At 50.0% G+C, this 23,951-nt stretch overlaps 1 protein-coding gene across 1 annotated transcript in view; it reads left to right on the top strand.

Moving 5' to 3' along the window:
• The first annotated feature begins 768 nt into the window (after nucleotides 1-768).
• The window catches only part of TGM3 (transglutaminase 3), a 39,313-nt gene continuing 16,130 nt past the window's right edge, over nucleotides 769-23,951 (top strand). The window contains exons 1-7 of the mRNA XM_035006019.1: nucleotides 769-959; nucleotides 11,599-11,772; nucleotides 12,158-12,400; nucleotides 13,023-13,141; nucleotides 14,730-14,858; nucleotides 17,457-17,634; nucleotides 17,729-17,864. Coding sequence (XP_034861910.1) covers nucleotides 803-959; nucleotides 11,599-11,772; nucleotides 12,158-12,400; nucleotides 13,023-13,141; nucleotides 14,730-14,858; nucleotides 17,457-17,634; nucleotides 17,729-17,864 — 1,136 coding nt within the window. The 5' untranslated portion in view covers nucleotides 769-802. The remainder of the gene's footprint in view (nucleotides 960-11,598; nucleotides 11,773-12,157; nucleotides 12,401-13,022; nucleotides 13,142-14,729; nucleotides 14,859-17,456; nucleotides 17,635-17,728; nucleotides 17,865-23,951) is intronic.

Genomic DNA, 23,951 nt, shown 5'->3' with positions numbered 1-23,951 from the left:
AACAGTCTCCCCTCGGTCTGGATTTACTCCATTACAGTCCACATCCGTGCACTTCACACTTGTACCACCTCATTTGATCGTTCCCAGCACTTAGGGAGCGGAGAAGGGTGGACACAATGACCCCCCCCCCGGTTCACTGGGGGTCTTCCAAGGCTTTGAGGTTCAGTGATGGCCCAGGGCCCTGCTTGCATCAGAACCCACTGCTTCAAGCTCCCAACCAAGCGCTCTTTCTGCAGCACTGCAACCTCAACAAGCCGGCCGTGTAGAGCGTCTCTTTCCTCCTGTGCAAGCAGAAAACACCAACACTGTACGTGGAGAAAGGACTACGCCGTTTTCTGCTCCTGGATTCTGTAGAAACATCCATTTGACCCCCCTCCCTCCCCCCAGAGGACTTCTTTTTTTTTTTTTTTTTAAAGATTTTATTTATTTATTTGACAGAGAGAGACACAGCGAGAGAGGGATCACAAGCAGGGGGAGTGGGAGAGGGAGATGTAGGACTCGATCCCAGGACCCTGGGATCATGACCTGAGCCGAAGGCAGTCGCTTAACCAACTGAGCCACCCAGGCGCCCCCCCAGAGGACTTCTTAGCACAAGCTCTGGGCAAGGTCCTTTGAGAAAAGCATGACATCATTTCCTAATATCTGCAATCCAGGAAGTTCGTCTTCGAAAAAAAACCACAAAAGCGAACCCCTGGCATTTCTTATCTCCCTTCTTCTGCCCAAGCTGGTCTTGCACAAGCAGGATGACCTTCCACTGGATGACAAATATGTCGTAAGGGAAACGTTTACAGGCACTACAGGAATGACCTGGTGCCTCGCCCACATCATTAGAATTCTAATTAGATGTGTAGGAGAGGCTGCTATAAATGGTAAGGACATCCCCAGCCATCTCCCCACATCTTCCGTCCATCTGTCCGTGCCATTCCCACAGAAGAGGCAGAGGAAGGCGAACATGACGGGTGAGTGCATGGCATCTTCCCTCCAGGTCCCTGCTGGAAGCCCAAGCTTCTCCCGGCCCAGCCTGAGAGGCCCGTGTTTGGCTTGGGACATCTGCCCCGGGGGGCCCTGAAGGCCAGATCTTAGTACTGAAGGATGGTGTATTCACGGGCGCCTCTTTCTCAGGGGCTGCCTCTTCCCTCCAGCGCGATTCCGGGGTTAGGACATGTTTGCAATGTAGTCCTGAGTAATGGCCGGGTATTCCACCCAGCTGGATGTCACATCCCTTAGACAAATGGACACGTCTGGCCTTTTCAAGCCAGCTGAGCCCTGCTTCCCCTATTTCTCAGTGCAATTGTTCCAGCTGTCAGGAACGCAGGCAAAGGAAAGCACATCTCAGCACTACAAAGGAGAGCGAGAGTGACAGCATGTAAGTTGATTTAAAAAAAAAAATCATTAGCACAGCTGGAATGCTCCTAAGTAAACCACACATCCGGAAGTACCGCAGGCTCTTTGAAAGTGACTTGATGAGCTGAAACCTCCCGTGGCAGAAGGAGCAGGTGTGCCATGAGGCCGTCCCTTCCAGCAACACCGGGGAAGGGGGTGAGAAAGAGCTACGGGGAGTACGGGTTCTTTGGCCCTGTGGTCACTGCTGAGGATCTGGGCTCTCGTTAGTCGGTGCCCCTGCCGGGCAGCGTGCTAATTATTGCCTGTCAGGGGTGCTCAGCCTCGTGGGTTGACTGCGACGCCAAACCCAAACAGGGCATGAGTCAAACCTGTAAAATACCGTGAATGGTCGTTGGGACCTCGGGAAGGTTTGCCAAAGAAACCCTTCAGCATGATGCAAAAGGCGAATGCTGGTTACTTGGGTACCCAAAGCCCAGGGCAGGATGGCTGTAAACACGAGCCCCTCCCCTGTCCCCCGTTTGCTCCTGTGAACATGCATTCGCGCCGGGTTGCTAACAAGAGCTCTGGACCCTACAGACTGTAGCATGAGGGGATGTCAGCGTGACCTAGGCCATCTCCCTTCCTCCGAGTGGGCAGGCTTGCCGGGGTCACATAGGAAGTTGGGAGCAGAGCCCAGATGAGGTCCCCACAGTGCCCTTTCCACTCTGTCCTGTTACCAGAGCTGAGCTCAGAGATGAGCACGTGTGACATCTGGGACGCGGGAAAACAGTACTGACCTTGGTTTCTCCTCTGAGCTCTCTTCCCAACTGCCTTTGTGTTTCTTGACATCACCATGCCCCAGGTTCCAGTTTGCAAGATGCAAGGCCTGAGTAGACAGACTCCGGGCTCCTTCTGGTATTGACCGCTCTCGCCATGAGAGGAAACCGGGAGCAGGGAGCCTGGGCCCCGGCACGTGCTCACCACAGGGGGCGAGCGCACGGCCATCAATCCGCAGGCCCTGCAGGGACCCCCCAATAGCCCGCCCGCCGTGAGACCACCCCACAGCCGCACGCAGCGTGTCAGTGCCCGTGACTCATGGAGACTCTGAGCTCTAAGAGCTCAACATCTAAATCAACCAGAGATGTCCTAAGGTCACGACAGAATGTAGACACTAGCCAGTTAGGAAAAAAATTCAATTTTTCAAAAGGCAGGGGAGAGACAGGTGGATACCTTCATTCCCTTGGATTTGTCACGTTGTCACGCATGCAGTTCCTAGCTCAGCACCAAGTCACCCAGCCAGGCAGTGCTCAGAAGAAGTTTCTTGAATAAATGAATTTTACGCGTAGGACAGCCAGGGAAAGGAGGCACGGCAGGTGCAGTGGGGGACCCAGCCACCGGAGCTGGAGTCTCTGCCCTCAGTGAGCTCACAGCCTGACCGTGCTCGGCAACACCAGTTCACCGGCAAGTGACCCGCAAGGCAGACTGTCATTAGGCTGCATTGCAAATCCAAACCCAGCACTGTGGGGGCCGGCGGGAGGAGGACATTAAGCTCAGCCAGGGTTTGGGCTGGGGGAGGCCCTGGGAAGCGGATGGCATTTGGTCACGGATGGTGAGTTAGGCGTGGTCAGGAGCCTCGTGGGGTGAGGAGTGTTTCGGGCACAGGGAACAGGAAAATGAATGTGGGTGGGTCGGCAGGTGTGAGCCAGGGTCCCAGGTGCACGCCTGGCTCCTAACTTAAGGTTCTAGCTGGAATCAGCAGGGGCTCAGGTATTCCTGAGCCTGGATGGTGGTGGGGACGGTGGTGGGGACGACGGTGGCAGAGGAAGGCCTGGCTGGCCGTGCTCTGCACAAAGTGGAGCAGCGTCCTGGAGCCCACCCTGGAGGGGGAGCCTTGTTCCCCACCCCCAAAGGACTTGGGGGCCCTGGGTCAGAGGCAGAGTCCTCAGGGTCCACACCTGCGGGCGGCCAGGACCTCTGTTCTGGGGACTAACCCTCGGTCCCCCTGGGGCGGTGAGCTTTTCTTGCCAGCTACTTTCCTGGGCAGAGCACAGAGCTTCCCTGGGCTCATGCCCCATCTGCCGAGGACTCGTGCCATTCTGGGCTGTGGGTCGGTCCCAACACATTTTTCCTTGGAGCTGGAATACTGGCGGCTCTTTCTGCTATAGAAGCAGCCAGGAATTCCTCCTGGGGTCCTGCCCCCCTTCTGTAAACCCAGAAGTGTGCAGGGCTCGCCTCACGAGAAGGGGGGCCCTGGCTTCCTGTCTCAGCCCCCTGGACCAGAGTGACACCTAGGCTCCCTCTGCAGGCACATCGCCCCTGCGGGCTCACGGGCTCAGGGGCTCAGGGGCTCAGCGGGTGAATGAGAATAAGCTGCCCCTTCTCTGGCTCAGCCCCCCGCCCAGCTTCCTGTCACCTGGGGCAGCCCCTGCTCCCTGTTCCCTGGACCCAGACCGGCCAGCAGCTGCATCCCCCTGCGGTGAGGGCTGCCCAGAGTTCCACTTTTGCTGCCTAGGATTCCATGCGGAGGTAGAACAGCCCCAGGGTTACAAGTGCGCATCCACAGATGTGCCCCTACCAGCTGAGTGACGTGGGCAGGCTACTTAACCCCATGTCTCAGGTTCTCTAAAATGGGGCTGCTTTAGGGGCACCTGGGTGGCTCCGGCAGTTAAGTGTCCGACTCTTGATTTCGGCTCAGGTCATGATCTCAGGATCGTGGGATCGAGCCCTGTGTCGGGCTCCGCCCTTAGTGGGGCATCTGCTTCAAGATCCTCTCTCTCCCTCTGCCCCTCTCCCCACTCGTGCTATTTCTCAATCTCTCTAAAATAAATAAATAAGTCTAAAATAAAATGCGGCTCTTTTGGTATCCACTTCATGGGTGCTTAGGCCACATATTTTATTATTACTTGGAAACTTCTTTCGTGAACCTCTTCTCTCATTGCCTTGGGGTCTGAAGAAAACCCCATGAGATGAAGTCCATTTTTTAATCAAGGAGGACTTCCCAGGACCCTCTCCCCCTCCGGCCCCCTCACCAGCCCCTCTCAAGTCCCCAGTTCTTGTCTGTGTGCTGTTTTGCTTCACCTCCCATAATCTCTCCATCTGTCTCCACCTTGCTGGGCTGCACTCCACACATGGGGCAATCATGCTCCCCAGGGCCCGCATGCCGGCCTGGGGTGTGAGGCAAAGTAGGAAATTCTTTTCCTTATCGCTTAGGAGTGGAGGGAACAAGGCCCCAGGGTTTCTCGTAGGGCCTGAGGGATGGGTTCAGAAGACATCTGCCTTCACTGCTCTTAGCTTAGTTTCCTCCTCCGTGAACAGGAGCCTGTGATTCCCCCCACCTCCCTCCCAGAGCAGCCGTGTGGCTCAGGCGAGACAGTTGGTGGGAGAGGGTGCTGATGTGTGCTAAATGGTGAATAAGTCTAAGGGAGGGATTCTCAGTCCCGCCTGCCTGTTAGAATCACCAGGCAAGTTTAAAACAACAGAAAAAAAAAAACAAAAAAAAAAAACCATAAAACAAAAAAAACAAAACCACCAATGCTGACCTATGCCTGAGACGCTAATTGAGTCAGTCTAGGAAGGGGCTCAGGCCAATAGAACACTCTGCAGGCGATTCTTATGTGCAGCCAGGGTGGAGAACCCCTGGTTCAGGAGCTTCTGACCTCTCTTTCGAAGTGAAGGGGCCACGGAATCCTTCTTCCTTCCCCTCCCCCTGACCATGTAACATCAAGGCAGGGAGTAGGCTACGGGTGGCCCCTTCTCCGTGACAGCTTCCTGGAACTGTGCCCAAGTCATTGACTCCACAGTCCCCTTGATTGGCTACCGGGTGGCAGCTAGGAGTCGTGTGGTCAAGCAAAACTGGCTTCCAGCCTGGGCTTAGGTCCAGGCTCTGCCTGAGCATGTTATTTGGCAAGTGACGTCACCTGACTGGACTTTCAAATCTCTCATCCGAGACATGGGGATAATGACATCGTAGGGTTTTTGTCACTATTGAGGGACATAATGCAGGTAAGATGCACCGTGCCTAGTGCGTCTGAGGTTCTCAGTGGCAGCCAGGAAAGAAGCTCAAACCCTCCTCTATCCTTTGCTGCTATTGGCATTATGTGTGCGATAATAATAAGGGATTTGTCCTCCCCACCCTCACCTCTGGGGGCCCAGGCGCTAGTGATGGGATCCCGATAATAACCCTACCAGGGAGGACGTTCCAGTCTCACTGTCCCCTTCTACAGATGGAGAGAGCACCGCTCAGAGATGTGGAGAGCTCGCCCGAGGCCCCTCACCCCTTCAGAACAACAGTCCAGGGTTCATTCCTCATGACCCCAGGGGACCTTGCTAGGCTCTCACTCAGCTGCCAATGGAACCCCGTCTTCCCCACCACCTGGGTGCCAAGAAACTCTACTCCCCCCCCCCCCCCCCCCCCGGCCGTGCTGCACAGGGATCAAACATGTCTGAACGTGGGGGAATGACAAAGGGAAACTGCCCAGGCTCAAGAGAGCTGAGATCTGAGAGGAAAGCCCTGTGTGCCTGGGGCCAATGCGGGGCTGGCCAGGAGCTAGGGGTCCCAGGTGCCCGGAGGGGAGCGGTGGGGAGAAGAGGGGGAATTGGGAATGGCTCACAGCCCCTCAGTGACCAGGATTCCAGACCTGGTTTCTGGGCCACGCTCTGCTTCCAAACTACTCTGTAACCTTTTAGAGGTTCAGTGTTCTTCCTATAGTATGGGAATATTGGATTACATCGCTGTTTTTCACGCTGCCAGTTGTCATTCGTTAGATTGTAAACTCAGTTTAGTGTATTGTGACCAGCGATCAAAAAAAAAAGGAAGAGGAAGTAGAAGAGAAAATATCAGTGAAACTCTGTTATAGACCCATGTATTTAAACACTCTAATTTTTTAATGTGGTTTCTAACAAAACGCTTGAAGACACTTGGCTAGATGATTTTTAGTATATCTATCAGCCCCAAATAGCTCTAGAAACCTGTAAGATTAAAGTCTGTCTAGGGAGGGGAGATGGGGACTAGGGTCTGGGCAGGTGGGGAAGACCCAGCCATTGGAGTATCAGTTATCATGCCAGCCCACCTGCCGGCAGCAGATGGTGCGGTCCTCCTGGAACTAGGACACGTGCAAACCCCAGACACACAGGGGGCAACCCTGGTCTGCAGCCGGTAATTCAGCTACAGAGCCAGGCTGATGAAGATTGAGAGACCTGGAATCTGTTCTGTGCTTCTCATGTTATCTCTGCCCAACGTGGACCGCAGAATGAGTGGGTGGGAGTTACATTTCAGAAATATGGGATTGGGCTTGGTTATGAATGACAGTGAACTCGCAAATAACAATGGCTTAGAGAAACAAGACAGAAGCTTGCTTCTATCTTAAACAACAGGTCTAGATGTGGGCCCTTCTGGGCGGGTAAGGCAGCAGCCTGACTCTGTCCAGGCTCCCGCTCTGCCATCCCCAGGGGATGGCCCTGCATGGTCTCAGATGGCCTCTGTCCCCATCACTCCCACACTCCAGGCAGCAGGTTGGAAGAAGAGGGAGGTAAGCAGATTCTTAATGATTTGCCAACCATTTTTAAAAAGAGAATTAAAAACAGGTATTCAAATGAATATTGGCATAAGCACATTCCTAGCGATACTCTTCACAAGAGCCAAAAGGTAGAAACAACCCAGATGTCTCTCAGTGGATGAATGGGTAAACAAAATAGGCTATAGCCATATAACAATTATGCAGCCATAAGCAGGAATGAGCTCCGGATAAATGCTGTCCCATGGATGAACCTTGAAAACATTATGCTAAGTGAAAGAAACCAATCCTGAAGGCCACAGAGCTGTGTGACTCCTTCCATATGAAATGTCCAGAATAGGCAAACCCATGGGAACAGAAAGCAGGTTCGTGGTTGCCAAGGGGGAATGGGGAATGACTGCTAATGGGCATGATGAGCAGATCTGAAACCAAACCATGGTGATAGTTTCCCAACATGGTGAACGTACTACACACCACTGAATTGTACATTTTAAAATGGCTAAAATGGTAAATTGTATGTTCTGTGAATTTCAGCTCAATTAAGGGGGGGAAAAAGAGGTTTCCTGGCAGCTGTATAACTTCTGCCTACAGGCCATTGGCCAGAACTCATTCACGTGACCACCCCCCCACCCCCCGCCGCCAGCTGCAGGGGAGCCTGGAAAATGCAGTGCCCAGTTATATAGGGGCTTTTATTACCAAGAAAGAAGGGACGAGGGACTATCGAGATAGATGCTTAGTAGTCTCTACCACGTTGGGACTGCTGGTGGCACTGATATTCTCAGAATAGAAGAATTGGGGAAATTGCCCCAGGCCTGCCCTGGAGTTAAGCAGTAACTCAAGGAGGTGGCATGGAAACGTGAGAACACTGGGATGAGAGTCCCAGAGATGTCCCACTGTGGGCAAGCCACTCTCCGGGCCTCCATGTGCTCACATCCAGAATCAGGGTGAGTAGATCATCTATCTCCATGGTTTCTTTCCCTCTGATGTTTTTTAAGAGTGTAGGTTCATAAGTCAATTGTAGGAGTCATGTAACTCTCCCTTCCTCCCTCCCTTCCTTCCTTCCAGACTGGAGCAGAATATAGCTCTGAGCCTCATAAATGTCCATGAGGTTGTAAACTTGAGAAGAACCTTACTTCTCCTGTTCTCCCCCTCTCCCTACCCTTCCCTACCCTTCCCTTCCCTTATACTCAGGCAGAGGGGGCTGTAATTAATGTTCTCTCAAGGGGTGGGGGGGCAAAGGAAACTAGGAAATCCACGGACAGGATCATCAGATCCTTGATTTGGGGGCTGGCAAAGCCAATCCTAGGGTTCAGAGACAGGACAGTGACTGAAGGGGACAGCTGTGGAAGGGGAAATTTCTCCGAAACCACACCAGAGGCTTTATGAGCATGCATTCAACCTACCGGTCCACTCGGGGATGCAGGGATAGGCTGCTCCCCTTTTATCCACCTCCCACGTAGAATGAACGCCCTTTTGGAAGACGCTTCTCTTCCAGATGCTCCCTCTCTCCTCTTTGTCAGAATACAAACGGCAGCAGGGAGGATAATGTATAGTGAGTTTCCCTCACCCCTGGGTAACTTCTAGACTGAAGGTCCTACATGGGTCTCCCTTCCAGGCAGAGAACTGGGGACCACGGCAACAGGAGAGTGCCAGTAAGACCTGGGTTCAGAACCTGGCTCTGCCGGTTACTAGGTAGACCTCAAATAAGACATTTATCTCCTTGAGCATCAGTTTCCAATTTGTATAAGGATTCCAGCCATGATGTATGCAAAGTGCTCTGTATATTGTTAACAGCAGTTGACATGCAGTAGACTGATGTCAAATGTGAGGCCTGCTTCCCCTCACCTTCCAGCTCAGAGAAGCCTTGTGTATCCCACAAGCCCTCATGGGGAGCTTGGCTCCTTTGTGCCATGGCTCATGCTTGGGGTCAGGAAATGCAGAGATGACCATCACAGTCACTCTGAGCGAGGCCTCACCTCCTGGGGCATGCACAGTGCTCCTCATCTCCTTCTGGGATCTCTGCAGCCAAGTACCTGCAGCTCAGCCTTTTCTTTGTCATGTTCCCTACAAACAAGCCATTGGTTTCTGAGATGAAAGGGAGAACCCTACTAGGGACTCAGCAAATAGTGCATAACCCCCGGTGGCGCAAAGAAGGAGGGGAAGCAGATGCAAGCTACAGACATGGAACCCCTCTTTCCTTACCCCTGTGCTTGGTAGAGGGCTATCTGGGGACATACGTTCTGCTCTCAAAAGGTTCATGGTCTAAAGTAGCGAGCTGCACCTGGAGGAGAAAGGCATGCTTCCTTTTGGGTTTGGGAGGGGGGTGAGGAATCTCTGGAGACTCATATGATCTGAAGCTACATGTTCCTTAAGGCTCTTCTTTTTTCTAAAACAAGACAGAGAGTAAAGCTCTACCAGATCGCATCTGGCGGGGATGCACGGTAGGTAGTAAGCAAGTTGGTAGGAAACAGGTTTAAAACGATGGGACCATTGCCCTAGAAAGACCAAACAACTGACAAGCTAGCTCTATACAAGCCATATAGAGCTCAGTGTTTGCCCAGTTATACGGGGGTGTATAGAGTGTCTCAGATCTGGGCTGTCATTCAGTATTTATGTACAGGAACGTTCATCTTCTTTCTGCTCTCCCTTTATTCAATAGATACTTGTTGATTGCATGAGTGCTTTCATTTCCCTGAGTTTGTGCAAAAGCTTATCACTTTATTCTTTCAATACTTCTCTGTTGAATGAATGAATGAATGAGTGAATGGCAGATGTGAGTGAATGAATCTTTCGTACCCTGAGTGGGTGGCAAGAACACTTCCTGAACCCCCTCTCCAGCAGCAGTCTTTGGCTCACCACCCCAAACAGTCTGCATTTCTCCTGAGAGAGAATCTATGAGGAGCCTTTGCCCATCTCCTGCACTGCTTGGGTGGGAGCCCCCGGCGCCGGGCCTGCCCTAGAGCCCCACTCTCTCCCACCTCACCTTTCTCTTGCGTGCAGAGCCACTGGGCTAGCCAAACAAAACACCTGCTTGCCCTGCCTCAGGAATCTTCTGGGATGCAGGCTGCTGCCTCTGCATCTAACAAAATTCTCTTCAAGACCCTACATTTTCTTTTTTTTTTTTAAAGATTTTATTTATTTATTTATTTGAAAGAGAAAGAGAGAGAGAGCACACAAGCAGAGTCAGAGGGAGAGGGAGAAGCAGACTCCCCACCGAGCAGGGACCCCAATGTGGGACTCGATCCCAGGACCCTGGGATCATGACCTGAGCCGAAGGCAGACACTTAACGACTGAGCCACCCAGGCGCCCCGAAGACCCGACATTTTCAATGAAACTTATTCTGATCCCTACAACTGAGAGGGATTCTTTTCTGCCTGCATCTCCTAGGCACCTTTTACTCTGGACGGTGGACTTACCCCATTACATCATTCATTCCCACTTGTCTTACCCATGGCTGAAGCTCTTTGAGGGTTAAAACCACTTTTCATACAGTTTTACACCTCCAACATTGCGCCTAATGTCGTGTCCTACAAACAAAAAATGCTCTATGTATGTTTATTGAATGAATGCCCCATACTCACCTTTCCTTATGGACTAAATTTTGAGCTGTAGTCATGATGGTCATTGCATGATGAGTCTCTATTTGTTCATTTATTCCTTCATCCATTTGTCTATCTGTTTGTCCTAACACAAGCAAGCAATGTGCTAGGCATCAAAATATGAAGATCAAGAAGGTACATTCTGATGGAGAGAGGCAGACACATATAAAAAAAAAAATTGTGCCCGGCATTGGGACGTGTCATCACACTCCCATCATAAAGCCAGAAACCGGTTGGGTCTGCAGAAGAAGGATGATAGAACATCTCAAATGCAACTTGAAGGAATAACATTTCTCAGAAGGTTGAGCTAGGCTACCCTCCTTATACATCACAGCATCCATCATAAACCCTTCTCAGTTTAGCTCCACAATCACATAAGAAGAATCTGGGACCGGGGAGGGGGAGGTTCGAGGTATTTGTCCCCAGGGTCTTATCCAAAGGTCTCATGGGGCTTTGACTGGTCCCTATATACCGCTCTTGCCAGTGAGCATCTGAAAGTCCCCTCCAGGTCAGTGACTGCCCCATCTCTTGGCCTAGAAATGCTTCTCAGTGTCATGCCACCCCCCCACCACCAGCCAGCAGAAGAGGCCCATCCCACACCCAGGGGGTGCACAGCTAGAGAAAGTAAAGAATATATGAATAAGCACTTGCTGGATCCTGGAGTGGGTAAAAAGCACCTGGTGTCTGGGAAGGTGCAAAGGGAAAAAGCAAGCAAGATTTTTCCCTTGGTGGGTGGTCGATTTGAGAGACACAGCCTCCTCCCGGGTCAGTCTGATCCCCCCGCCCCCACCAAAGTAATGATGCTGAAGCGACAGAATGTGCTTACACAGAACTGGTTGCATGGTTCTCCTGGCTGGTTGGGTGAAGCTACGCTGAGCACGTGGCCTTGGGGCCTTAAAGCCGAGTGACAGGTGACCAAGTGGAGGGGAAGAAAGTCTCAGGGGTAGTGTGCGCAGAGGTTCAGCTGCCTGGACAGGCAGCATGGGGAACAGGTTATGAAGTGCTTGTTATGCTCAGTCAAGGTCTCTGCATTTTAATGTGCTTCTTCCTAGAAGTCTGGCTCTTCCCCAACCAGCCCCACCCAAAAGCTGTCCTTTTGGTAATTGCCCCACGCCACCATCCCTTGCCTTCCAGGACCTCAGGTCCCCCCTCTGTCTTACAGCTCTAGAACCGCAGAGCATTAACTGGCAGGTGACCTCCAACCGGCAGGCACATCATACAGACAGGTTCTCCAGCCAGGAACTCATCTTGCGGAGAGGCCAATCCTTCAATTTCTCATTGAGCTTCAACCGAAGTCTTGACAATGGAGAAAGCCTGGGCTTTATCGTCTCCACAGGTATCTGCTCACCACTCGCCCCCACAAACACACACACCGAAGCAGCCCTTGGGGCTGTCCACCCAAGGGGTGGTGGTGTGACATTGGGGTCACTAGGCCCTGGGCTCCAACCCAGGCCTGCCGTTGACTTGGTGTGACCTTGGGCTAGTTCCTGCCTGTCTATAAGCCCGAGAGTCCTACTATTCAAGTCCAGAGAGATTTGGCCTACCTGGCCTCTCTGGTTGCTTCCCGTGTCATCATGTGGGACTTCTGTGGATGATGTCCCCCCAAAGTGCCCCTGCGGTTGTATCAGGATTGGATTTTTCCCCACAGTCTGGCTGGCACTCCTTGGTTCCCATTGTCCTCTGTCTTCTTTTATTTTTTTTTTCTCTGTCTTCTTTTACAGGGCCGTACCCCTCAGAGTCATCCAGGACAAAGGCTGTGTTTCCACTCTCCAGTGGGACAAGTCATGGGGGCTGGAGTGCCCAGCTCGTGTCCGAACAGGACAATGTTCTGACCATCTCCATCTCTAGTCCTGCCAGTGCACCTGTAGGATGGTACACGCTAAGCACTGAGATCTCCTCCCAGGGCAAAGACTTCACTCTGAAACTTGGGATGTTCATATTGCTCTTTAACCCCTGGTTGCCAGGTAGGCACCTAACCAACCACACTCGCGGCCATCGGCTAAGCCGTACTGATGGAAAGGAGCTGAGGGAATGATTTTTACAGGCTCAAGCTTGATTAGGGGAAGTTTGTGGGCTATGGAAAGAGCATAGAGGCTAGGAGTCAGAAGCCATAGATCTGAGTCCAGCTCTGCCACCTAACCAGCTCTGTAAGTCTGGGCAGTCTATCCTTCTGAGCTTCAAATTCCTTACCATTAAATGGAAACCCTGCTATTTCCTCTGGAGCTATTGTGGGGATCTCATGAGCTTTTACAAAGTGCATAATATGGTATAACTATAAGGGACAATGACCACAGTACAATTCCATAGCATGGAGACAGCTTCCCACCTGAAGGAGCAAGTATTTCATTCCTAGGGTCTCATTTTCAGACCCTCAGGTCATCCCGGCTTCTTCAAGTTCATAGTTGCCACAATATGAGTTGGAAGCATTAGAGTTCAAGGCTTCATTCCTTAGTGGAGGTTGAGGGAAGGGCTGCAGGTATGGTTTGCCCCAGCCACTAAGCCGGTACTCAGGAATGGGAGGAAGACTGGTTTCTATAGTCCTCTGTAAGATTCTAGTTCATGACATCTGATTTTTGTATCAAACAGAGGATGATGTCTTTATGAGTAACCACGCTGAGAGAGAGGAGTACGTTCAGGAGGATGCCGGCGTCATCTATGTGGGGAACACGAATCGAATCAGCATGGTTGGCTGGAACTTCGGACAGGTAAAAGGGTCATGAGGAGGTTGGGGATACTGTTCCTATTACCCAAGAAGCTCTGTGGCTGGCCCTGCAGAGAGGTGGAAGTTCCCAACTCTATTTGCCTGCCCTTCTATTCATTCACTTACTCATTCAGAAGACATTTACTGACCACCTACTATGTGCCAGGCCCCAGCTGCACACTTCTGCACCCAGAAGACAGATAAGACACATTTTCCTCTTTGAGGGACTCACCCTCTAGTGGACAAAACAAATATATAACTAAATCAATACAAATGGGGTTTTTATTGGTACCATGATACACAGATGAGAATAAGGCCTAGAAGAGCCACTTGGGATAATAGTGTACTTTCTGTTATTCATTCCATGTAAGAATACGACAGAACTTCCCTGGTAGGAGCATTTGGCCTCTTAAAGCCATAGTCTCCTGGTCCTTCGTTACTGTAACACCCCCCCCCCATCTGAATCCACAGAGCTCCTAGAAAACATTCAGGGATTCCCTCCACCTCTCCTTCTTTCCAGCATATAAATGAAGATATTAGGATGGGTGGGGTGCCTTGGATATCCAGGAGGGGAAGGGCAGAGCATGGGCCTCCAGATCCCGATCTATAGTCAACCAGAGCAAGTCAGCTATATATTTTATATGTTGGAATTTTTGGGCCAAGTTTCACTGGAAAGAAGAAAAAAGAAAAAAAAAGTGTAAGGGCATGCAGTGCACCTCAGGGTGGAAGGGAGGCTAATTTTGATGGCGTGGTCTGGAAAAGCCTCCCTTTCAATCAGAACTTTTAATCAGGGCGCCTGGGTGGCTCAGTTGGTTAAGCGACTGCCTTCGGCTCAGGTCATGATCCTGGAATCCCAGGATCGAGTCCCGCATCAGGCTCCCTGCTCGGCAGGGGGTCTGCTTCTCCCTCCCTCCCCCCTCTCATGCTCTCTCTCTATCTCATTCTCTCTCTCAAATAAATAAATAAATAAAATCTTTAAAAAAAAAAAAAAGAACTTTTAATCAGAAACCTGAAGGAGGGCAGGGGAATTAAATAGATGTCTTGGGGAAAAGCATCAAAGGCAGAAGGAACAGCACATGCAAAGACCCTAAGGCAAGAGAAAGCGGAGCCTTCTCCATTTGAGAAGCAGTGACTAAAAATAAGTCTTATTTTGGGAAAATGGCTTCAAAGTCTTCTTTTAGTGGGCTATTTTATCTTCATGATTAGTTTCCCAGAAGTCTAAATAATATGCTCAAGACCATAGAGTCAGATGGAAACTTTGAGATGAGCTTGGCCTGATCCCCTGTTTATACAGATGGAGAAATCGAGGACCAGGCAGGCTAAGAGATTTGCTCCCAAGGCCACCATAGTGAGGGAGTCTCCTTCAGTTTAGGGACCTCGACAAAGGGCTTGGTGGATAGCCAGGGCTCTGGCTGAATTTGCGGGTTAGAGGCTGGGCGGCTACTCCTCGGGAGCTCTCTGTCCCGGGGGGCCACAGAGTGGAAGGCCCCGGGTCGTTCCTGTGGTTTTCGGCCGCTTAGCTCCTGTACCCTTAATTAGCCAACAGTCCATGTCATTTCTTTCACCATCCCCTATGGTCCCATTTTGAACAGTTCGAACAAGGCATTCTGAACATTTGCCTCTCGATCCTGGATCACAGCCTGAATTTCCGCCGTGACCCTGCTACTGATGTGGCCCGCAGAAGTGACCCCAAATACGTCGGCCGAGTGCTCAGTGCCATGGTGAGTTATAGGAAAACCATAGTAACCAGTTGTTACCGCAGATTGAACTCAACTACGGGTTAGGTACATGTGTTCCTTACGTACGTCATCTCATGGAAGCCGCACAAAATATGGTTGGTGGTTATGACCATCCCACTTCGCACACACAGAGCATGAGACTCCTCTAAATTAAAGCACTTGCCTCCGACCCCCTGGTGAGTGAACAGCAGAGGCTGAGCTGGACCCGGGCCTGCCAGGCTTCAAGGCCCTGTCCGCTCTATCTTGAGGCCTTTCTCAGAAGCTAAGGGAACTTGCCCTTTTGGTGTCTCCCAGGCTAGGAGGATACAAAGCTGAAATTCTGCTCCATCACTGGGCCTCCTGGGGAAAAGGGTAAGTTCCCAAGCAAGCCTGAGGTATTAACCTCCTTTGCTTTGATCCCTGCCCTCCACAGCCGAGTGTTCAGATGCCAGCCTGGGCCGAAGCAGGCTGGCCCACTCAGCACCTAGATGGGGAACCCCGAGCTGCTGAAGGGACTGGCTCACAGCACAGCGTCTCTGAGTCAAACCAGAACAAGTCCTCCAAAGGCCTGCCCAGGGCCTCTTGCAGTCACTCAGTCCTTCCACGTGAGACCTGCCCCCTCCCCGAACACACACACACACACACACACACACACGCTGCGCCCTGGAGGAGTCTATCTCTCACTAGTCAGTGTGTTGACAAGGCCTCCCTCAGAAAGTGTCCAAACATGGTCACCACCTGCTCAAAAGTTCTAAATTAAAAAGCGCAAAGCTGAAGCGTTCTTGAACTTTAAGCCTCTGAAACTCATGGCCCAGAAGCGTCTAACTTTTTTGTTATTGTTAATGGCCTAGGCCTTTCTCCGTCTCCTTCCTTTTAACATACCTGAGTTAACGAGCTCGATAGGTTGCTAGACATCAGGGCAATCTTCTGACTGCTGAATAACCAGAGGGCTTCCTGAAGGAAGGGAGACTGACACCAGCCTGGCAGGAAAAGAGTGAGGGGGAGGCCCAGGGGATGTGGGGCCACAGAGGCAGCGGGCAAGAACCAGGGAAGTGGGGCCTGGGCTGACCCTTGGAAACGGAGTGGCCTGGGAGAGGTGGGTTGGAGCCGAGGCCGAGGTTGAGGAAGACTGAGCCTCATACGCCCAGGAGAGGGTGGGGGAGGCCAGCTGACTCCAGCAGCTGCTGACTCACTCTGACCCTGGGGACAAACCACGTTATTTCAGTGCCAAGTTCCTCAGCTGCACCTCCCTGCGCTCTCTGCCTTGAGCTAATTACGGCCTGTATGGATGGGGCTTTGAAATGCTCAGCTTTCAGCCAGAGATGACCCGGCTGATTACCACTTTGGTGGCTGGAGCACTTCTGACTCAGGAGATGGGATGGGCTACGTAATCTTCCATTGTGGAGAAGGCCCATCTTCCCTGATTCTGTGATTATAGCCCAGGCCTTGCTGGAAGTGGGGGGAGGAGTGCACCCTTCCCGCAGAGGGGCTGGGGAAGGCTGGCCCGGCCTGTGCTGGGCAAGGATCCTTCTGTGTCCAGACTCTGTTCTCATTGGCCTCGCCACATGTGGAGCCCCACAAAGACAGGGAACGGGGCTCAGGACCTCTCACTGGGCGGTTGGGGTCAATCAATGCTGGTCCAAGTTTCATTAACTCTGAACACTCGGTTCCTGGAAGCCCATTTGTTTCTAACTTTCCCTATTTGGGAAGGAAGGTGAAGAACAAAGGCCCAGAGAGGTGAACTGACCTGCCCACCGTCACCCAGCTGACAAGTGGCAAAGTTGGGCTTAAAACCTGGTTTCTCCTTTCTTTCTCTTCTAACTTTTAATTGTGGCAAAGCTCAGACCTTCACAAAAATAGAGGAAACAGTAAAACAATCTCCCAGGTACCCACCACCAGCTTTTGTGGTCCCCTTCTCAAGGCCAGTCTGGTTTCAGTGCTGACCCCCTCCTTTACAGAGTATTCGATAAATCACAGACATTATATCATTTCATCTGTAAATATTACAACATGTGTCTCTAAAAGACAATGGAACTCAGGTCTCCTGATTCCTAATCTGGTGCTCTGTTCACACTGCATCCTGCCTGTGCTGCTTATACAAGAATTAGGCCTTCAGTTGAACGAATGAGTGAGTGAGTGAATGAATGAAAAGCAATATTCCATCTTCATGCATTCCAAAAAGTTAGCTGCTAAAGTTCTAAAGGCACCTTTTCAGAAGACCAGTATCCCCAGATTGAGTTTCAAAGCATGGACTCCCAAGTCAGACATCAAAGACAGCCCATGAGTCCTGGCAAGAAATCACCAGCAGGCTGGCCTACGGACCCTGCCTTGCCCCTGACAAGCCGTGGAGCCTCAGGTTACCCTGTGAGCCCGCTCACGGGATTGATAGATGGGTTAGGGGCAATCGATCATGGCCCATTAAGCAAAACACTTTTAGATTAATAAACTGTTCAAGACCCCTAGAGGATCATTATTACAATTATCATCCCCAAATCACCCAGGCAGACACATAAAATCTACTTGACATCTCCCTGGTTTCCCTCCTCATCTCCCCACCTTGTCCCCCGAACTCTCCGCTGATCTGGGGCTCCCTCTGCTCAGGTCAATGGCAATGATGACAATGGCTTGATCTCTGGGAATTGGAGTGGCAACTACAGGGGTGGCCTGGACCCACGGAACTGGAATGGCAGCGTGGAGATCCTCAAGCAATGGAAAAACTGGGGCTTCCGGCCAGTCCGATATGGCCAGTGCTGGGTCTTTGCTGGGACCCTCAACACAGGTACTCGGGGACGGTGGGCAGCCGTGGGGGGCGGGGGGCCCAAGGTGCCATTTCCACTGCAGCCCGGGTCCTCATACTGTTCCTTGACTTGCAGTGCTGAGGTGTTTCGGGATTCCCTCCCGGGTGGTCACCAACTTCAACTCAGCTCATGACACAAACCACAACCTCAGTGTGGACGTGTACTATGACCGCGACGGGAGGCCCATAGACAAAGGCAGTGATAGCGTGTGGTGAGTAGCTGACCCTTTCTGAGCATCGAACCTGAGCGGCTTCTTACTCCCCCCCTCCCCCCATCCCCCAGGTCCTGGGACCCTGGTCCAAACAGGAGCTGGGAGGCAAGTAACACGTGAGCGCAAGCTTTAGAATGGGAATGTTGGCAATGCTGCTGAGACCTCTCGTAAGACCCAAAAACAATGCTTCCCAGGGCTCTGCGAAGTCTGGGAGTCCACTGTCTCGCCTTCGGATGAAGGGTCCAATACCCGTGGCTCATGGGCTCTGGGCAACTGCTCTGAATTTAGAGGGTCCGCTAGACCCTAAGCTACTTTAGAAACTCTTGATTTTCTGGTACCGAATATAAATTTATCTTGTTTCAGGCAACCCATATGACTTATAGGCTTGCTTAAAGGAAAGCGGTGCATTTTCTCTTATGCATGTGGACTTTTTATGCACCTTGATTGATAGAATAAAAAGTCAGTTTATTCTGGATTTCAACTGAAAAGAAGAAGCCTTGTGTGTAATTGAACATATATATGTCTAACCATAAATATGCCACGTGCACATGTATCTTTATGCACATATGTACATGTAATGGCTAATGGGTGGTACCTGGAAGTCAGTTGTATAAAATTTATAGACATGTATCTATAACTTCATATAGTAGTATATATACATAAAATAAATATTATTTTTTTAAAGATTTTATTTATTTATTTGAGAGAGAGAGCAGGGTGAAAGGCAGAGGGAGAAGCAGACTTCCCACTGAGCAGGGACCCCGATGCAGGACTCGATCCTGGGACTCTAGGATCATGACCTGAGCTGAAGGCAGACGCTTAACCGACTGAACCACCCAGGCGCCCTAAAATAAATATTATTATAGCTATTTGAGATCATACTATATGCCAAGTTATTACCAAGTGGTAACTGAAAATGATTCTGTCTATATCTGCATGTACATATAGATTCTATGTGCCTATATATGCAAAGAAGTATGTGCATATATGCCAACAATCTATTGTTTTTAATCCATTTCCAAGGATACCCCCTCTCACACACACACACACAAACACACAATCACTCACACGCATATAGGGCTAAATAACCTGATAGCGGTTGCCATCTTATTTCCAGATGTTCAATTCTGAGATAGTCTGTATAAGAGACTTCCTATTACTTCATATCCCCAGAATAAGGAGGTCCAACTTTTCTGAAATGTGCTTAGTGTAACCAATTGAATAAAGTCAAAGGAAAAGAAATATGAACGGAAAAAGTTGTTAAAACAAGTCAACAACAACCCCACACTAACATGGGAACTCAGTAAAATAAATATCCCCTCACCTCCGAAGGAGAGTAAGGCTTACGTAATTCACCCGAGGTCACGTGGCTTCTAGGGTGTAATGAGGAAGAGAAGGCTTGTTTCAGGCTGTTCTTTCCTGATCTGCACACATACAACTTTCTGTCTAATGACATTGCTGCGTTAACAAGATGTTGTTTCCCAACTACTCATAAGTGAGTCTTTTTTTTTTTTCCTCCTCCCTGGTTTTTTCTTTTGTTGTTGTGTCCCAAATCACTGCAACCTGTTTTTCACCGCTGGGGTAATGCCATTCCTGGCCTTGGTTTCCTTCGCAAGAGGTGATGATTTGTCCAACATCATTTGGGAAGGAAGATCCCTTTGGGCGTACCCCTTCTGGGATTATCCTCTGTGCTAGGATCCGCAGAGGGACCATAAAGCTGGAGAGTCAGTCCTCTACTGAAAGCATTCTGGTGCTGTTGGAAGACAGGGGATGGGGAAGCCATTAGTCGAGGATGTTTAGTGACCAGGGAGGTGCGTCAGACAGTAAGCCCCATGGGAGCTCAGGGAAGGAGTCACCAAGGAAGGCTTCCTGGGAGCAGAAATGTAGGGCTTTTAAGCTGAATTTGGAATTAGGACTCAGATCTCTTGGTTACTGGTTCACACTACCACCCCACATTAGCTTTATAATTCATTATAAATGAATGAGCCCACAGTGTCTCCACTGTCATTTTTTTGGCTTCATTGGAGGATGCCAGGCCCCAAAGCTCTGATTTTTGCTGGGGGTCTCCTCCTCTCTTACCCTCTCAGCCCCACCCCCCCGCCAGGCTTTCTGGTGAAATCAGTGACAACCAGAGGTCCCTCCCCAAGCTGCTGCCTACCAGCACTGGATGGAATGAGGACAGGGAGTCCTGAGTCCTGGTTCCAGCCCCACTACCATCTTGCTCCAGGGCTTGTGTAAGCCACCTCATCTTTCTGGTTCCAAGTTTCTCCATCAGGGAAATATAAGGGTTGGCCCAGAACTAGGTGTTCACTTCAGTCTCTTACTGGCTTTAATTTTTTTGATCCCCACCCTCCTCTTTGTATGAGAGCTACCCTTCCCAGGGAACCTCTACAGACCCTTCTGCGTAGATCCCACCCAGGGGGAGATAAACCACGAGTCACTCTCTGCCTGGAGTGACTTCCCCAGCCTATTATTTAAGGACAGTTAGGGTCTGGACAGAAACACTTCGATCTGAATCTCTGTGTGTTGCACATGTTGGAAGCTTTTAGAAGCTTGCCCAGATTTGCCTAAGTAATAGAAAGTAGGGATCAAGTGAGAGTAAGCATCTGAAAGTTCTTGATAATAACAGCAGGAGCAAATAGTTTGCTGAGCAATTGCTGTTTACCAGGCACTTACTCTTCAGAAACAATGAGGTAGGCACCATTATCATCATCCCATTTTACAACTGAGGAAATTGAGGCCCAGAGTCACTCACCCAAGGGCACACAGCCAGCAAATGGTAGAGATGGGATTTGAACCCAGGCAGTTTTGTAAACTATAAAGCACCAGAGAGATGCCAGAGAACGTTGTTATTACTCCTGATTAATGTTACCTTGAGCAACCGAACATTGCTTAACTTGAGATTTTCCTAGTTGGCTGGACACCAACCAGAGCTGTGGTGAGGTTGGGTGCCATCCAGCCCGTGCAGATGGAGAAGCTGGGCTCTTTGGTTCACACCTCGGCAGCAGATGTCACTTCTCCGTAAAACTAAATGCTACCTCACAGGCTCAGTGAGGAGAAATGACTTACCAAAGTCAAACTGTGAATTCGTGTCCAAGCTAGGACTAGGACGCAGAGTCTTGCCAACAGGACTCTCCCAAGTCAGACAGCCGTAGGACTTGGGGAGGGACCTGCTGATCTCATGAATGAGAAAACAAAGCCCCAGAGAGAAATTAGAGAGATATTTAGGCTCTCTAATAAGTGTATGACTTTATATAAGTTTCTTAACTTTTTTGTGCCTCAGTTTCCCATCTGTAAAATGAAGGGCTAGATCAGGGGACCTCAGCAATTTCTTCTAGATCTTCTTTCCTTAAATCACATTCACTGCATCCACTGGAGTGCATTTTCTTCTTAACCATTCTGCTCATGCCAGTGGTTTGGCTTAAGAGGCACAAGCCTCTGGAGTGTCCGCTTCTTGAGAATCAGGCTGCTTTGGGGTGGGGGCGGGGACCTTAGTTTGGGATGCTGCTTCTCCACGGTTCCCTTCTGAGCCACTGTAAAGGAGGACTCTCGGGCCTTGATCAGTCACTAAGCAAGGCAAACGATTTGGAACAGTAGGACCAAGGTTATCTTTACCTTGACATTTCTGGCTTGTTTTTTTCTTAATTCATTTGACTTGATTCCCCAATTTCTAGAGTCACAGAGCTGACTCTACTTGTAGACTTTCTATAGCTCATAGCAGGCACGTGGAGATTGCCCTGCCCTGTCACAGGGAGGTGGAGTTGGCTAGTTCTGGGGAAAAGCTGTTGGCAACCACACCCCAGCGGAGGCCCCTGGCTCCTGATGCAATCTCTCCATGGCAACCAGCCTCCACTAATACTTAGCCGCCCCAGTGTACCTCGCTCAGATCTGCAGCAAGGAAGCCAGCTCCAGGAGTGGCTCAGGCTCCAGAACACATGATTAAGTATGTACCGTGTGCTAGACCCTGCCCCGGGCACTGGGCACCAAGGTGGGGGGGGAGATGCAGGAACTGGGCCAGAGGAGCTCACAGCTGCATAAGAAGACAGGCAATTATGGAGTCGAAAAAGTGAAATAACTGAGTTATGTGCAGGATTCAGAGATAGCACAGACATATGGTTGGCACTCTTCCAGCAGGAAAAGACTTTTTGGAGGAGGCAGTATCTGGGCTGCATTTGGAAGGACAAATAGTTTGCCAGTGGAAGGGGTAGGAGTTTGGAGGTCACTTTCTAGACAGGGCCTCTTGACCCCATGAATTCAAAGGTAAGTATAACTCAGATGCTGTCTCTAGGGCAGTGGCTTATAAACTTCCAAAATTACATTAGAATTGACTTAGGTGGAGGGAGATAGGGGAATCCACATCTTTTTTTTTTTTTTAAAGATTTTTATTTATTTATTCATGAGAGACAGAGAGAGAGAGAGGCAGAGGGAGAAGCAGGCTCCCAAGGAGCAGAGAGCCCGATGCGGGACTCGATCCCAGGACCCTGGGATCATGACCTGAGCCGAAGGCAGACGCTCAACCATCTGAGCCACCCAGGCGCCCGGGAATCCACATCTTTTAGGAAATGCCTCAGGTAGTTCTGATACCTACAGTGCATTCTTTTCTTGAGCTCCTCCTCCTGAAACCCCTCAAGACAGAAACAGAGCCCAAGGTTGGGAGGTGGGAGAGAGCATGCATACCATCAGAAACAACCAGAATTTCCATGGTGGCGCCCCTGGACATTTGAAAAGCACATGCATCTCAAATAACTGTGAGTAAAGCTGGCTTCCAAATGAGGGAGGGACCAAGAGTACCTGTTATCTGCTCCATCTTAAATTCCCGCCTCCAAAGTAAGTATGAAAACACAGCTACTTACCAGTTTTGTTACCAACCCACCCTTCCCCTAGGGTTCTCTACCAGGAACTAGATGAACATGAAAGTGCTCTCTCATCCCTGTCTTGTCTCTTGATCATGTTCTCACATTCCATGCTTTCTCCTGGGCGAATTCTCACTGATCATGAAGACCCATTCAAAAAGACATTTTGTGGGTCTTCCTAGGGATAGTTTTAAAGAGAGCGTGCACAAGGGGGGTTTGTGGGGTAGGGGCAGAGGGCGAGGGAGAGAGAGTCCTACACCAGGCTCCATCTCACGACCCCGAAATCTGAGCCAAAATCAGGAGTCCGATGCTTAACCGACTGAGCCACCTAGGCAGCCCCGCTAGCGATAATTTTTTATGATGACCTCCCCCCTCACAATTATAGGGAATAAAGTCATCTGTAATCTTACTGTTCACGTACTTTTAATATTTGATAGTTTTCCAGCCAATCTTTTCTCTATCAGTTGCTGTCGTTTCTGGAATTGGGATTACACATTTTACAAGGCATGGGTACAAGACAAAGGATATAATAGGTGCATCCTACTTCTTCTCACACCTGGAAACCAACTTTGCAGTTTTAAATCATGTGTTTTTGCCGAAACACTATATTTTGAGCATTTTCCCTATGTCATTAAATAATCATCAAAAATCAGATTTTAAGTGCATCGTATTCCCTCGTATGGTTGAACCATTATTTCTTTTCCTACTGTTACTATTACCATTCCCTATTCCCCTTCTTTTCCCTGTTATATATAACACAGTCATGGGCATTCGTATATGCAAATCTTGAACACATCCACAATTAATCCTGTAAGAAAGATTCCTAGAAATGGTATGTCCTGGGTTAAAGGGAATGAGCATTTTAAAGGCTTATGACAGCTATCACTGTTGCCTTCCAGAAAGATTGTGATCACCTGTGTTTCATTTTAGTAGTAAATAAGAGTATTCTTTTTCTCCATTCATATCATTGGTTGGTATTATTCTTAATCATCTGTTCACCTCTTAGGGCCTAATCCCCTTCTGCCTTGTTTTGGAGCTGACTTTTTTATATCTCCCCTTGTTCCCTGAAGGACTAGCTGGGTCAGGTTGCACCCCATAAGTACTTATGGGGCACTTCCAACTCTTCCAATAGCTGAAGAGTTTACAACTTCCCCATGTACATAGATCCCATCTGGCCCCACATGAAGCTTCTTCCAAACACGCAAAAGGAAAACACATTTTTCCTGATTATAAA

The sequence above is a fragment of the Mirounga leonina genome, unplaced genomic scaffold (genome assembly GCF_011800145.1).
Source record: "Mirounga leonina isolate KUSES-001 unplaced genomic scaffold, KU_Mleo_1.0 Mir_150, whole genome shotgun sequence".
In the NCBI taxonomy this organism is placed as follows: Eukaryota; Metazoa; Chordata; class Mammalia; order Carnivora; family Phocidae; genus Mirounga; species Mirounga leonina.
Note: the sequence above shows the minus strand (reverse complement) of the source record. Positions and strands in the feature narration are given on the sequence as shown.